Below are 17,099 nucleotides of genomic sequence, written 5' to 3' on the forward strand. Positions count from 1 at the left end.
TGCTGGTATCATATGAAACTAGAAAACCTGATGAATCCATCGGTACCAACCATGTCATACTAGCTTGTCATGAAGGAGGTTAAATAACGCTCCAAACTTACGCTAAATTTTGACGAGGAAAAACTGTCATGTCCATTTTCAAAGGGGTCCCTTGACCTCTGACCTCCAGATCAGTGAATGTAAATGGGTTCTATGGGTACCCACGAGTCTCCCCTTTACAGACATGCCCACTTTATGATAATCACATGCAGTTTGGGGCAAGTCATAGTCAAGTCAGCACACTTGACAGACAGCTGTTGTTGCCTGTTGGGCTGCAGTTTGCCATGTTATGATGTGAGCATATTGTTTTATGCTAAATGCAGTACTTGTGAGGGTTTCTGGACAATATCTGTCATTGTTTTGTGTTGTTCATTGATTTACAATAATAAATATATACATACATTTGCATAAAGCAGCATATTTGTCCACTCCCATGTTGACAAGAGTATTAAATACTTGACAAATCTCCCTTTAAGGTACATTTAGAACAGATAAAAAATGTGCAATTAATTTGCGATTAACTATGGACAATCATGCGATTAATTGAGATTTAGTTAAATGTATTTGATTGACAGCCCTAGTTTACATTATAGTTAATTGAAAGCCTGGGGTGCCTCATATAGGCGCTAAAGGGTGCCTTGTACGGCAGTATCACACTCAGAGGGGTGTGGCAAAGCATCTGTATTTTACGCCCTAGGAATGAGAACTACCCTATGCAGACTTTGTTGTTCTCTATACTACGTCACGTCTTCCTCCTTTACTGCCACCTTAACTACATCCACGTAGAGCATCATAGTTTGACGCGTATGTCCACTGACCAAGCTGACGTATGTGACGAGTTGAGAGTGAGAACAGGCTGGAAGAATCCCTCCAAAATATGATATTGATAAGATAAAGACATGTGTGAGGTGGTCCAGCCAAACACGTCAACCAACTGTGTTAAACCTTGCTGGATACTAAAGGCACTACTTTAGAGACTTTGATGCTCTACAACATCTTCAAGCTCCTTCTGCTTGTGCTTCTTACGGTGACATAAACATACTCTTGTTTTGAACACAACAAATGCTGTGAGGGAGGACAGACTCTTGGTGATTTCATCTCCTACCTGTCAACACTAAGTGGACCAGACTGTTAACATTCACCAGTTTAAATCTGAGCTGTAATCATTTCTACCTGCCTACCTGCCTCAGCCCCCTCACATTCGTCAGCCCCCTCTGACAACTGTAAGCCTTTTCATTGATTTCTGAATTACATAAACATAGAACTGAACCAGCTGCGTCTGCATTCGGATCCCTCTTTTCCTTCTGCCTGTTATTAGAGCTGTTAAACCTCCACTTCCTACTGCAGCTGCAAACCATTTCCTTTATTTTATTATTGCATTGCTTCGGCTAATGTGGGATGAAAGCAAAAAAACGCCTCCACCGCAGATAGAGAGTGTTTTATTGCTGCGAGTACTTTGTGTAATTCACAGTGTTTGACGGACTGCTGGTTGGCAGCTGCAGATGGGAGAGTGTTTGGATGTGTGCTGAGCTGGCGTTGGCTCCACCGCTGCCAATTATATAAATACTTTTTACATCAGAGCCTGCAGAGTAAGGTGAAATAACGCAGCTTTTGATCCTCATCTTAGTCAAAGTGAGTCTGATAGGAAAAGACGAACACACACCTGGCCTTCGTTACAGCTAAATGGTGAGGCATGTTGACACCCAGCATGCACTGCAGCATCATTTTGTGTTACTCGAGTGGAAACGCATCTGTTCAACATGAGAAAACAAGCATGTGGAACAAGTTTCACCTGTTTTCACCCTGCGTTCTGTCCTTTCTCTAATTAAACCTGCAACACATCATCACCTTTTAGGTTGATATGTTGAACTTGTTAGCAAACATTTCCTTATTTACACATCCAGTCATTAGGAGTCTTGTTTGTGTCCACTTGATGAATGTAAGTCCAATATTCTCTGTCTTTTAGCTCTGTTTTTGGTCTCCACCACCTCCTGAGGGAAATATCTGTCTCTTTAGCTGCTAAATGCTCGTCTATGTTCGCCATCTACTCTCTAACTGTGTCTGTCTGCTGTTTGCTGCCGAGCAGGCAGTGTTCAATGGCTTTTTACTGCTTTTTTCCTCTGAAAAAGATGCATTTTTGATCCCCAAATACATCGTCTTTCCTTGACTGTTTCATAATAAAAGCCACCATGTGATTCTCTAGTCGGATGCTTTTAATGTGAAGCAGCTGCAGAAGGATATGTTAGCTGTAACGTAATCCAACCTCCGCAGTCTGAAAAGTGAAGCCAACTCTGAAGTGTCTTAAACCTGGATTCTCTCTAACAGCCACCAGGGGGCGACTCCTCTGGGTGCTAAAAGAAGTCAGATTGTATAGAAGTCTATGAGAAAATGAGCCTACTTCTCTCTTGATTTATTCCCTCAGTAAACATTGTAAACATGAGTTTATGGTCTCAATTGCTAGTTTCAAGTCTTCTTCAATACAGCATGATGTTCATTTAGTAAATGATGGTCCCATTTAGAGTCAGATAGACCATAAAGCAGGGGATGGTTTAGGGCGGGGCTACCTTGTGATTGACAGGTCGCTACCACGGCGTTGTCCAGTCTGGGAGTTGTCCATGTTTTTGTCTTACAACTTTAACCCTTTCACAGTGTGTTTGTTAGTTCATGAAAGTTGATCATAACCTTTTGGATGCTTTAAAATGTCCTAGCTCCACCCTCTCGTGTCACATCTGGTTGCAAAAAAACAAGAAGGCGACGGACAAAATGCTGAACTCGAGGCTTCAGATCCATAGTCCACAAACCAATGGGTGACGACGGCCACTTCTTATATACAGTCTATGTTACAAACGCTGCATTGTTCCCTGAATCCCTCAATTTGAACCCAGAATGGCGGACCTCTAAATACTTTAAATTCTGTTTATTGATTTCATCTTAACATTTTAAGGATTATAACTTTAAGTGACTCAAAGTCAGACTTGTAAGCCTTTAGTTTAATCCCACTTTACTTCAGTCAAGACAGCAGAGTTCCTCCTACTCTTCTGCTTTAAGATCAAAATGCAGTTCATCAATAAATAGTTCTAGTCCTCCTCAATGTCCCTTTTTTTCCAGATCTTCCTCCTCTAGTCGCTCAAATATCAACTCAAAAGTCAACTTATCTGCCTTTTCTTCCCGTTACTGAAGTCCAGAGCTTCGATCAAAAGAGCCTGGAGTTATTACTTAACATTTGATTGTTGCAAAAGTGATGTTTTAAACAATACCGCTGTATAGTCTCTATTTTTTTCTCTCCCTTATCGATGTTCTGTATTTAGAAGAGTGTTAATAACTCACATTACTCACTTCTGGTTCAGTTCCCAGCTTCCAAGCTAAAGTTTCATGACCTTGTGTGACCTCTAGACATCTCCGTCTTCTTGAACCTCTGAGGTTTCTGTGATTGTGTTTCTGCTGATTAATCCCATCGGAGTAGAAGTTTAGATTCACTCCTTAATTAAAGAGGTCACATTTGATTTAAATCATCGTCGTGTGTCTGTATTCTGTGTTTATGAGCTTTTATCCTGACCAAAAGTGACATCATATAATTTTATATAATACCGATACTGGTATCGGTATCGGTACATCCCTAGTTTTTGACCAAACTAAAGTTCCATTTAGTTTTTAATTTTGAGTTTTTGATCATATTATAAGATCAGGAATTGTCATTGAGTTTGTAGAAATTTAGATTTAGACTTTCTGTAAGGATTTCTCATCTAAGCTGAAGTTGGAAACAGCAGTTGACATAAAAAGCTCATTGGGTATAAAGTTAGTTTTAGTTGTGTTGACGGTATGAGATCTTGGCTGTATCCTTCGGTCTAATCCAGGGGTCTCAAACTCGCGGCCCGCGGGCCAATTGCGGCCCGCAAGACGATATTTTGTGGCCCCCACCTTGATATGAAAGTTTAATGTTAGTGCGGCCCGCAAATTTTTTTTTTTTTTATAAAGTTTTTTATAAAGTTTTTTTTGGGGGCATTTTTTCATTTTTATTGACAGGACAGTGGATAGAGTCTTGGAAAGGGGGGAGAGAGAGAGTGGATGCGGAAAGGGCCACAGGCCGGATTCGAACCCGGGCCGCCGCGGTCAGGACCAAGTCTTGTTACATGGGCGCCCACTCTACCAACTGAGCTAACCAGGCGCCCTCGGCCCGCGAGTTTTATGTGAATGGCAGTTTGCCGTTGAAGGTCCCTTTGTTGCGCGAGCCCGAGCTGAACGAACCTACCAATCACAGCGGGGTATATGGCTCCCGGGGGCGGGCAATCGGCCGGGCTTGATGCAAGCAGAGAAACATTTCACAACAACTGTGGCGGCGCCCGTGTAACATCGCATAAGCTTGATTAAAGCTTGATTTATACTTCTGCGTTGAATCGACGCCGTAGCCTGACGTGCACCTCTCCAGAAATGTAACTACACGTCGCGGCGACGCAGACCGCAACAGCTGTGATTGGTCCAGTCTCTCAGCGATGCTGAGCGGCCAGGACCAAGTTCTACTTCTCTCTGCCTCCATCTTTTCAATGTTTGTTCACACAAATCCACTCAGATATATTTTCTCTTTTCGGCGTTGCAGTAATGTCAGTAAAAGTTCTGTGGTTCAACAGTTATTAGCTCGAACTCCGCTCAGTTTCTGTTTGTAGTACAAGAAGAAGAAGGAAACTCATAGAGACGCCGCCGCCAACTAGCGGTTTGGTGGTGTAATTGCAGAGCAACACAAACACAGCAGGCACAACTTTATTGCGGAGTGACACCAAGTGGAATGAATATATATCTTGTCACACAGCCCCAATCATGTCTTTTTCAAAGCCTGCAGTGAAGAGAAAGGTTGGTGACGAGCACAGACAATTTCAGGAAAAGTGGGAGACGCAATAGAGGCCATGTTCAGAAGAACCGTTCATGTTCTTCAATGTTCCATTCATGTTCAGGACAGTTCATGTTCAGAAGAACCCATTCAAGTTAAAGAACTGTTAATAATGACGTTTGAGAAGATTGTTGTTTTTTTTAACAAAGTTTTTTTTGTGGAATACCTGATGCGGCCCAGCCTCACCCAGACTCTGCCTCCAGCGGCCCCCAGGTAAATTGAGTTTGAGACCACTGGTCTAATCAGAGTTCAGGGCTTTGTAGCCACCAGCTGCCTCCCCGTCTGAAGCCTCAGCAGAGGGAAATGTGTCTCGGCTTCTCTCTGCTCTGCTGCCCCGTGTTGTGTTTGCTGGTTTATCTGAATGTGACCTGTTACACAAACAAGTCACGCTCCTCTCTAATGGGCTCCTCTGTCATTCCCGCACGCCGCCACGCCGCTCTCTCTCTCTCTCTCAACACATTCACACGCAGCCGCTTCCTGCCGGACGATTACGGTGATGAATGAGTGAGGGAGGGAGAGCGCCGCGCCGCGCCGCGCTGTGCGACCGCCGGCAGCTCTGCATAAACAAGAAACCATAAAAAGAGAGAGAGTGATTTCCTCCTCGACGGAGCAGAGAGGGTGATGGAGGAGGGTGACATCAGCAGAGGAAATATCAAAATAAAAAGTACTCAGAGAGGTAATCATGACCCACAATGCTTTGCAGCAAATTCCTTGCGGGCCACATTTGATATTGAGTTTGGTAGATAAGGAGGCAGAAATCATCCTCTCTCTCTCTCTCTCTCTCCTTCCTCTCTCTCTCTCTCTCTCTCTGTTTATATTTCTTCAGGCCAGTTTCTACTGTAACACATTTCCTCTATTATAATCCAGCAGGTCCCAGGGGGTCTCCAACCTTCAAAGGTCCCATATCGTGCTCTTTCTTGTATTTTAGGATTCTACTAGAACATGTTCACATGCTTTAATTTTCAAAAAAACACCTGTCTCTATAAGCCTAGTCTGATTGGTCAGCTTTTCCCCCATCTTCTGCATCTGCCCTGTCATCGTCTTTACAGCGTCTCTGCAGCCAGCCACAAAGTTTAGCGCCACTTTTATCAGCGACTGTACAGTTGTGGCATCACAACCTTACGGAAGAGTCATCCAATATGAAGTAGTTTGGAGGGATACTGTTCTTGGTATTCCACACAGATTGTAACCTTTACTGCCTCTTTCTTCCTTCCTTGATCATCTTTTACTTTCTCCAGGATGTATGATGTGCATTTCTTTTCTTCCTGACTCCACCTCTCTTTCTTTCTCTCTTTGTCGGCCATATTCAGCAGAATACACACATGCAGAGTCTCAGTTCGGATACTTCTGTTAGTAGGCTACACTTCCATGTAGTACTCTGTGTACACTATGTACTTACTTGCGGATGCATGAATTTCGACAGGGTAGTGTTGTCTCAAATCCAACATGGCTGCTGTGCACTCACAGGAAATAACGATCGACGCTGTTAGCTAGCTAGTTATTGTTTGCAGTATCAAATCAACGAAGTAACTTCTGCTGGAACTTCCCCCAAAGAACGTCTATTGCCAAGAAGGGAAAGTCAATTGTTCGTTCCATTGCAACATCAGTGCCAAGCAGCAGAGCTATGCTTCCGCCATTTTGGACTGAAAGTGACTACCGGACGCCAGTAAAACGTCCGCCTAAAAAGCGCCGTACAAAAGTAAAACAAAATTAAATGGCTTGTGTTGAACAATAAAATATAATAAGCGTTTTCAGTCCAAAATGGCGGCAGCAGCTGTCAAAAAAACACCGGTGTTTCGTCTCTTTGCTTCTATACTCTTTGTCTCCACTTCTGCTTCGTAGCCAAGATGGACTGCACTCAACTTTTTGATCGTTATGAGTACGTTATCCTGGTACTCATAGTGCACTGCATTTTGCCATACTTGTCAGTGTGAACGCACTAGTGCATTTAAAATAGCAAATATAAGAACAGAAGTATTTGATTTGAGACACAGATACAGTTTTATGATCATGCTGCATTTTATGTTTCAGTATTTTTTTTTTTTTTTCCATCTTGGGCTTCTATGTCTTCAGGCCAGTCTTTACTTCAACATAAATGTTCTTTCTTTCTCCCTCTTTTTCTTCACTCCTCTCTACTTTTGTCATTTTCCCTTTTTCACCTCCTTTTTGTTCATTTTCTCCTCCTCTGTTTCCCTCTCATCACCAAAGCAAAGTGTACAGTGTGAACATTTAACAGACAAAACATAAGCATAACCTTACCAGATAGTGCACTACACCATACACTGCTATACATCATATACTGCCTGTCTGTATTTGCATGTAATATTACATAATATGTCCTCCCCCCTTCTCCTTTCTCCTCCCTTTCTCTCAGCTCAGATTTACAGTGTGTAATGTTTTCTATTTCATTCCTCCCCTCCAGTCAGGATATCACAGTCTGGATGAAATGAAGACATTACTCTCTCTCTCTCTCTCTCTCTGTGAAACCCTAAATAAACCCCGACACTCTCCTCCTCCTCCTGCTCCGCTCCTGAATATTTAAACAGACCTGACGTACATTCGGGGCGGCTCGTAAACATAACGTTGCATTTGTTCTGTCTGTAGCCGGAGCTCTGGTTCTGAGGGGACGGGCTTCATCGGCGCTCAAATCCAGTTTCTATCTGAACTATTTTTAGAACGAGAGCTTTGAAGTCTTTGAGACTAAAATAGATTTTTTGGTGCCACGATGTTTAGAGCGCCCACAGCCGTCTGAGGCCGAGAGCAGGAAGGTATACATGCTGCCTCTCTGAGAATAATACCTACTCTCATCTTCATTCTCTGTTTTAGGGAAGTAGATTAGGGAAGTGGTTAGTTGTTTCCTTTTTCTATATATTGTGTGTATAAATCTTGCATTAATGGAAGACACTGACGGAGCATTTTAAGAGCCACAAGAGCAGAATAACTTCAAGATGACGAGTCGATTCGAACTCACTTCATCTCTTTAGAAATGTTTTATTAGATTTATGTGTCGATTTGGCTCCTGATGTTTAAAGAGGAGGACCCGCTGGATCTGAGCCATGATCATCTGTCACCGTCCCCTCACCTCTGCTGTCACATACAAGTTCATTTAAAAACTGATATATCAAAAGTGTTAAAGGTAGAAGCACAGTTCTTTAATTCATAATTAAGAAGTAAATCATCTTAAGAATACAGGTGTGTTTTTAGCAGAGCTCTTCTCACATTTATTCACATTTAAAGAAGAGACAAACAGAAAACAAACTGGTCTTAAGCCTCATATGCACCTGTAGTTGTGTTTCTATTAAAAGGTTGTTAATGTAGGAGGGAACCAATTAGTCTCCAGTTTTCCTAATCAATCTGCCTCTGAACAGGTTCACCAGGCTCAGCAGGAGAACACTAACTCCCTTTCCTAACTTACCTTCACACCTGCTCACGCCACAATTACAGAAATATTTTCAAAACCCTGGACTCTTAACACCCCGAGAACCGACGGCTTTCTGCCCTATCTGCCAATTAATTCTGCTATCTCAGGTGTAAATCAGATCTTAATTAGATGTCTGGAGTAAAACCTCTGCAGTCAAGTTCTGTTCTTGCTCCTGTTGCGATGTTGTGCATGAAATTATGTGTAAATCAAATTATAAACCTTATTAATTAGATGTCAATCAAATTCATTACACCAACTCCTTCAAATTACTGTGGTTCAGATCCTTTGAGAGGAGCTGTGAAGGCAACATGAAGAGACCACTTTGCTTTACTATAAGACTTTAAGGTCAGCAGCATTTTTTTCCCTGCATTTCTTGATTTTGGCGTCTCATTTTCACGCCATGTAGTCTGTACTGACTGTAATGTAATGAATATGCTACGCTCAGAGCTAGTGACGTAGAATAAAAAAGGAGAAAGACCACTTATGGTGGGCAGGAGTGGAGGTGGATGGGTCCAACAAGCACAGGACTTTAAACCAGGAGACCGGTGTTTTGTTTTGTAAGCTACGTTAGTGACGTTAGTGACACGTTTTCCGTACTTCTGTTACGTTGTTTACGCACGTTCTTTTTACTTAATTTACGTACTTATATTTAGCCCATCCATAATGTCTTCCCGCTCCCCAAGCGAGGGAGTTCAAATATCTCAGGATCTTGTTCACGAGTGAAGGTAAAATGGAGCGGGAGATGGACAAGCGGTTCGGTGCGGCGTCTGCAGTGATGCGGGCGCTGTATCGGACCGTTGTGGTGAAGAGGGAGCTGAGCCGGAAGGCGAAGCTCTCGATTTACCGATCCATCTACTGTACATTCCAACCGTCACCTATAGTCATGAGCGTTGGGTAGTGACCGAAAGAATGAGATTGCGGATACAAGCGGCCGAAATGAGTTTCCTTCGTAGGGTGGCTGGGCTCAGCCTTAAGCCGTGGAGTGTCAGGAGCGCGTGGCGTCTGCGTCGCGTGGTGGCTGCGTGTCGGCACGTGCGTCTCATGCGGGCAGTGTGTCCACCACTTTATGGATAGGGTGAGGAGCTCAGACATCCTCCTGGACGCCTCCCTTTGGAGGTTTTCCGGACGCGTCCGACTGGTAAGAGGCCCCGGGGTGGACCCAGAACACGCTGGGGAGGTTATATATCTGGTCTGGCCTGGGAACGCCTCGGGGTCCCCCAGGAAGAGCTGGAAAACGTAAGCCTGCTGCCTCGGATAAGAGGAAGAACATGGATGGATGATGTTTTTCCTAAAACTAACTAAGTGGTTTTGTCCCCCCCCCCCGGCTGGTACTGCTGCACTTTCATATACACGTATAATATTCACGCCTCGGCGAGGTGAAACGTGACACTGACGGGCTATCCTCTGGTGGACAGGTGGGTCTGTTACATGCTTTGGCGTGATACCGGGTTGGACGGTTGCATAGTAGTTGTCTTAAATGTCAATGTTTTTTATCTCACATTTGACTAACTCTTCTCACGTCTCTATGATGTGTATTTGGTGTTGTTTGTGACTCTGTTGTTTCTGGTGGTCTTCCTGTTAGCGGTTAGACAATCCCCTCCAGGCCCTGCTTGTTAATTCCTCTTCATTAGCATATGCATCCTCAAATCTGCATGTGGAGCTCTCAGGAGAACACCGCTGTGCTCTCAAGGGGAGTGTGGGGGGTGAATTATGAAAGGACCACACTGATTTTAATGCACATCAGCTCTTAGATAACCTCCACTGTGTAGAACTGCCACAGATACACAACAGGCAAACAGCAGTTGATAAATCTGGCCAGCCGGCTCACACACTGTCTGATACCTTTTATATTTTGAAGTGGCACATGTGCTTCGCTGTTCGCCGACTGTATTTCAGAAACACTCAGAGGACACAGGTGTGTACGAGCTGGCAGGAAGCGACTGTTACATAACCGCTGCTTCCACTATACGACGCTAATCTGTTTCTGTCTGTGATTGAGGTTTTTGTTGGATGGTTGTTGGTGCAGCTCCAGTGTGGTGCTGCCTACTCTACCGTGCTGTTATTGCTCGTGATGTCTGAGTGGAATTCACTCCAGAAAAACGTCAAGTGTTTATTTTACTACACTTTGTCAATTTGCGTAGGTAGATTTATCTTAAATTCACCTAAAGTTAGCATCAGTTATTGTTCCATATAAGTACAAAGTTTGAAAAGACTTTATGAAACAGAAATGACATTTAAAAGTAAAATAATCATCTCCAATACATTGGAGGTGATTTAGATGTTAGCCAGCATTGAAAAAAGACTCTCAAAGAAGCAAATTACTAGATCACCATAAGAAGGAGTAAAAGAAGACAACTGTCCTGACTTGGTGTGTCAGGGCCTTTAGGTTCCTATGACACCATGTTGTTGTTGTTTTGGCTCACCTTGTTGAGCTTTTTGGTCGAGTAAGTGGACCTTGAGTGGAGATTATTTTGCTGTTTCAAAGGTCAAGATTAAACTGTCGAGCTCAAAATAATGGGACCTGTGAACAGCTTCAAACTGAGCAAACTTGAGTTGGTGATTGATCCGGTATAATGTGCTCGAAAGGTCCAGAACAAACCAGTAAGTGGGCCTTGAATAGAGATTCTTTGATCAAAAGTTTGGGAAGAGCCGGTCACCATCTGTTAAAACCAAATGGCACTTTGAGAACATTTGGGTGAATAGGCGACATAAACTCCAGGTGTCCATAAGGTCCTTGTGTCTGCAGCTGTCACTTATTCTCACTTGTTTTGTCATGTGAATGTCAGTGTATTTTCAGAGCAGTGTGACGAGCTGTCCACTGGCCAATTTCTGCCCTTATTACCAATAAAATGGACAGAATGTCCCCAGCTACCAGTGAAACATAATAAGAGTTAGCTGGATGTCTCAGTGAGCAGAGACCAGGCTGAGAACTTGTTGTCTAGTTGACAGGAAAGTGACATGTGACAAAGCTTCTAGACTGGACTCAAACCCGGGACGCTGTGGTTTAACAGCTGTACGTTGGGCCGTCTGAGCCACGACTCCAACACTCTATTTTCAACCTGTAAAATGATTGAGTAGAGAAAAATACAGTCAATCCAAACGCACGTTAAACACCAAAACAAGATTTGTACCATCTTTCCGAGCTTAAGTCAAGTGAATTTTATTTGTCAAGGCCAGAATTACAAATCGCAAATTTGCCTCAGTCTGAGCAACACAACCTCCTCTCCATGCCGAACAGATAGAGCCAGAGCATCACGACCTCCCCTCCGCACCAAACAGATAGAGCCAGAGCAACACAACCTCCTCTCCACGCCAGATAGGTAGAGCCAGAGCAACACAACCTCCCCTCCGCAACAAACAGATAGAGCCAGAGCAACACAACCTCCTCTCCACGGCAGATAGGTAGAGCCAGAGCAACACTACCTCCTCTAAACGGCAAACAGATAGAGCCCGAGTAACACGACCTCCTCTCCATGCCAGATAGATAGAGCCAGAGCAACACAACCTCCCCTCCGCAACAAACAGATAGAGCCAGAGCAACACAAGCTCCTCTCCACAGCAGATAGGTAGAGCCAGAGCAACACAACCTCCTCTAAACGCAAACAGATAGAGCCCGAGCAACACAACCTCCTCTCCTCGCCAAACAGATAGAGCCCGAGCAACACAACCTCCTTTTTCGGGCCAAACAGATAGAGTCAGAGCAACACAACCTCCTCTCCACGGCAGATAGGTAGAGCCAGAGCAACACAACCTCCTCTCCACGGCAGATAGGTAGAACCAGAGCAACACAACCTCCTCTCCACGGCAGATAGGTAGAGCCAGAGCAACACAACCTCCTCTCCACGCCAGAGATGTAGAGCCGGAGCTCCACGTCATTCAATTCATTTATATCTAAAATAATTTTGATGAGAGAAACCTCTGTTTTACTTGATCTGACACTTCAACTCCGTTCATTACTTTAACTTCAAGTGACACTCCTTTAAAGGGCGGGTCCCTTATTTATTTATTTTTAGGTTTTTATATGATTTTATAGCTTCCCAAGTTGTGTTCGATTCAAATCCATCAAACATTTTCTTTGTCGAAGAATGAATGTTTTATCTCGGCCGTGCTCCCGTAGAAGAGTAAAGGAAAACATCCCGTCTACATGCTGATGTTCAGAGTCATACTCTGAAGTGCTCTTCACTTTACTGTTTAGATGCTCTCGTTTCTTGGAAGCGACTGTAGCTGCTGAAGTTAATAGGAAGTGATTGTGAGTTAATGGAGGTTCATTGTTTTTGATCCAGTCACATCAGCGTCATCAGCTCACTGGAGACAGACTCTTGTTTTTGATTTATACACAGAGACAGAGGACTTATTGTTCTCTTCAGAAAGAGACAAGTAAAAACTAGTTAATTTAATTAAAAGTGTTCATCTTCCAGGTTATGACTCTTCTAGCTGAGCAGACTTTGCTTGGTTTCAGGAAGCTCTCAGCAGCAGTGGCTGGATGACCAGGAAGTATGGATGGATGAAAGTAGAGAGTTTAGGAGATTACGGATGGACAGCGAGGTGGGTGACTCCTCTCCCTCCCTCCCGTCTTTAACTCACAGATCGACTCGGCTTGCCAGCTATCTCGAGCATTATCATTTTAACTAAGAATAACACTTAAATCACCAGTTGGACGGCTGGCTGACTGCCTGGCAGGGATTTCTGTCATTCCCAATGTAATTAGTGTGTAAGGGGAGCCAGGAGATGAGTGGCGCCAGACTAAGGCTGAATAATACAGGGGGGAGGTGTAGGAGCACTGATGGATAATTGAACACCGATCTCTAGGCTTTGCAGTACCTGAGTGCACTGCAGAGGATTTTCTGACATGTGATTGTGCTCAAGTGAAAGAGTTGAGACAGACTGACATATTTCCATATTAATAAATTTTCTTTTTTTCTTGTAGAGAAATCCTTTATCTCCAGTGATTAATGTGCAACGCTCAGCGGAGAACCACAGAGAGGGAGAATTATTATTCATAGTATTCATATGAAATGATAAGTGTTCTGATAAGCACCATGTTGTTCTTTTCTGTGTGTTTCCCCCCGCAGATAATTTTCCGAAAGATCAGTGAGGTGAAGAAGGAGGAAGAGGAGCGGCAGCGAGCGAAGAACGAGGTGCAGCTGACCATCCCGCAGGACCATCCCGTCCGGAAGCTTTTCCAGAAGTTCAAGCAGCAGAAGGAGCTCCGCAACCAGGGAGCCGTCGCCGCCTCCTCGCAGCTGGACCTGGAGAAGAACCAGCTGCAGGTGGAGCAGCACCACCACCAGCACCTGCACCCCCACAGCCTGCAGCTGGGCCACTCCAGCCTGCAGCACTCGCTGCCGCTCAGCCTGCAGCGCCCGCCCTCCGCCATGCAGAACGGGGCTCCGCCCAGCAGCAGCGTGCTGACCGTGTCTCAGGTCACGCCCATGCACAGCTCGTTGGCGTACAGCCATCCCGACGAGCCGCCCACCAAGCAGAACAACTGTGACATCATGGAGCTGCAGCCCAGTTCTGCTGGAGGCGGAGGCGAGCAGACTGTCAGGCTCAAAGTCAGCACCAGCCCCGCGCTGCCAGCGAAGCCGGCCGTGAAGGCCAGCGGCTGGATGCGCCTGAAAAACAACACGGCTCCAGTGGAGGCCAGGAAGGAGGGGCTGAACAACAACGTCAAGGCTGTTTCCGTGGAGATGCTCTCTCAGGAGGGCAAAGGTCATGAAGCAGGAAGGGGCGGGGACATAGAGGAAGGCGGGGTGTCCAGCAACAACCCCCTTCGCAAGACGGACTCCTGCGACAGCGGCATCACCAAGAGTGAGCTGAGGATCGACCGGGCGGGGGAGGCGCGGACCCCCGCCGCGGTCACCCCGCTCCTTCACAGCCCTCTCCCCGGAGGAGCAGGGTCCCCTCACCCTTTCTGCCCCATCCCGGAGCAGGCACTGCAGGCGGCGCTGCACGAGACCCGGCTGGAGCTCCGGGGGGACATTCAGATTCTGGGAGGCCGTCTGGGCGCCCTGGAGAGTCAGGTGGCGGAAATCATCAAACTGCTCTCGGACAAGAAGCGGCCGTCCGCGGGGGGGCCGCTGTCCGGCGCCGCCACCACACCCAAAACCAAAATACAACGTCAGGACATTTTCACCGTTTCTAGGCCTGTTTCTCCAGACTCAGAGAAGGACGACGGGCTCTGAAGAGAGCTTCACCAGTGGTGTCGAGAGTCCACTGGAACATACGGTGATCACACGATGGTCACCATTATCAGCTCGTTTTTTGGGGGCTTCCAGCTCTGTCGTATCCAGTTACGCCACTGGTCTTAATCCTCCCAGATAAAACAAACTTCTTTAACATTTGCACACTGAATTTTCTCTCCGGGTCATGTGAGAGTGACCTGGTCCCGTTTTTTGTGATTGTACATACCTCTCTATGCATGTCCAGCTGGATTCTGGCCTGCCAAAGAAACAACTACTGAACGTACTTATTGCCTGTATATTATGCAGTTGACTGCATGCAAGATTTAAAGACAACTTTTATGGAGCTACACTGTACATATGAATATTTTTCATTGATAATTTACTATGTGGATATTCAGGGTTTGCATACTGGTAGCACTATAAACATTGAATAACAAAAAAGGGTTTACTGGCAGAGGGATTGTGCATGGATTATTTATAAATAGAGAAATCGAAAGTTTTATTTTCTTTGCCTGTGAGATGAAACTCTCACCTCGCCCTCTAAGAACACAGATTCCCAAATGTGATGTCCCTTAACACATGACGGGAATTCTCTGGTATGTTTTTTATATTAATTATCAATTTTGCTTCTTATAATAATTTCTATTTTTGACTACGGAAACGTTCTCAGTTTGTCGGGTAAACCTCTTAAATTTTGTTAGAATCCTCCTTGTGTCTATGCATCGCTCGGGTACGCCGCTAGAATATAACGTGAATGAATTCTTTCTGTTTTTTTGTTCCATTCCTCTGCATGAATCAGGGATGGTAGAATGCACTTTGGGGTAAAAGCTGGGACGACGAGAAGAAGAAAGGAAATAACACAGAGTTTAGTTCACATAAAAGTCCACTCAGCACAGTGACATGTAATCCCACAGCCCCGGTACCACACACAGCAGTCTTAACCAGCGAGCGTCGCGCCGAAGCCCGCTCTGAATTCCATTAAGCGACAGCAAGCTTCGCTGCAAAAACGCTCAAGTAATAAAAAATGGAATACTGTACTTTTTAATGATATCAGTTTTCTAGATCTGCATGCAAAGGAGTAGTTTTATGCTCCAGAGTGCGTACGTATATATGTGTGTGTGTGTGTGGCGGCGTCTCTTGATGTGAACCCTGGCGGCCCGGGGAGACGTCTTCTTCACAGATCAATCGGCTTTGTCTGAAGGTTTTTCAGGTCTTCTGAGATTCAGACCCTGCCCCCCCCCCCACCTCCTACCCACGCCCTGCAGTGCAGCCATCACATGACACACATATTCAATAAGGCATATTAATAAGAATAAGGCAGAATGTAGATGTACAGTTGCCATCATGGAAGCCTCTAACAGTTTAAATGACTAATGATGATGTCATTCTTGCTGTATTATCAGTGTGAGTGGATGGACAGGTGGCAGAAAACAGGCTGATGTGAATCAGAGGTTTCCGGTCAGTGACCCCGCCCCTAGCACGCGTCCTGGTGCTAGCTTAACTCTTTGGTTAAACAGCTTCTCTACGATTCTGCAAACATTTTTGTATTCGGGCAGAGCAAGTGACGTAGTATACGGTGCGTCCATTGAAATTTGTGTGGTATAATAACGAGAATAACGAAGGAGAAAGTCCACAAATGGCGGAGGGGAAAGGGGGGTCCAACAAACACAGGACTTTCCTCAAGAAGGAGACCACTGTTCATGTCCCCGGTGAAACCAAAAGTAAACGTTGAGTTTATGTTTGTAATGTAACGTAACATAAGAAAATCCTCTGAGGGCGGTTGTTATTTATTTACGTTATGTTACGTTATCACGTCCCATTGTTATGTTACATTGCTACATTACATTGTTAGGTCACGTTGTTAGGTTACATTGTTACGTTACATTGTTACATTACATTGTTAGGTCACGTTGTTACATTACATTGTTAGGTCACGTTGTTAGGTTACATTGTTACGTTACATTGTTACATTACATTGTTACGTTACATTGTTACATTACATTGTTAGGTCACGTTGTTAGGTTACATTGTTACCATACGTTGTTACGTTACATTGTTAGGTTATGTTGTTAGGTTATGTTACGTTGTTACAATACTTTGTTACAATACATTGTTACGTTGCATTTTTACGTTACGTTGTTACATTACTTTATTACATTACGTTGTTACATTACATTGTTACGTTCAATTTTTACGTTACATTGTTACGTCACATTGTTAGGTCACATTGTTTGGTTATGTTGTTAAGTTACATTGTTACGTTACGTTGTTACATTACATTGTTACCTTACATTGTTACGTAACATTGTTAAGTTAAGTTTTTAGGTTACGTTGTTATGTTACATTGTTACGTAACGTCGTTAGGTTACGTTGTTAAGTTAAGTTGTTACGTTACATTGTCACGTTACATTGTTACATTACATTGTTACGTTACATTGTTACGTTACATTGTTACGTTACATTGTTACGTTACATTGTTAGGATACATTGCTACATTACGTTGTTACGTTACATTGTTACATTACATTTTAGGTTACATTGTTATTAATGGGCACGTAAAATACGTACATAA

At 44.3% G+C, this 17,099-nt stretch overlaps 1 protein-coding gene across 3 annotated transcripts in view; it reads left to right on the forward strand.

Moving 5' to 3' along the window:
* The window catches only part of LOC141783772 (voltage-gated delayed rectifier potassium channel KCNH5), a 178,619-nt gene extending 161,911 nt beyond the window's left edge, over positions 1 to 16,708 (forward strand). For 2 of the 3 annotated variants that reach the window (XM_074661260.1, XM_074661259.1), the window contains exon 13: positions 13,415 to 16,467. In XM_074661260.1, coding sequence (XP_074517361.1) covers positions 13,415 to 14,527 — 1,113 coding nt within the window. In that variant the 3' untranslated portion in view covers positions 14,528 to 16,467. Of the gene's footprint in view, positions 1 to 13,414; positions 16,468 to 16,600 lie in introns of those variants that run through there. The other variant, XR_012597354.1, reaches the window with a different exon arrangement.
* The last annotated feature ends 391 nt before the right edge of the window (positions 16,709 to 17,099 follow it).

This window comes from Sebastes fasciatus, chromosome 15, assembly GCF_043250625.1.
Source record: "Sebastes fasciatus isolate fSebFas1 chromosome 15, fSebFas1.pri, whole genome shotgun sequence".
Taxonomy (NCBI): domain Eukaryota; kingdom Metazoa; phylum Chordata; class Actinopteri; order Perciformes; family Sebastidae; genus Sebastes; species Sebastes fasciatus.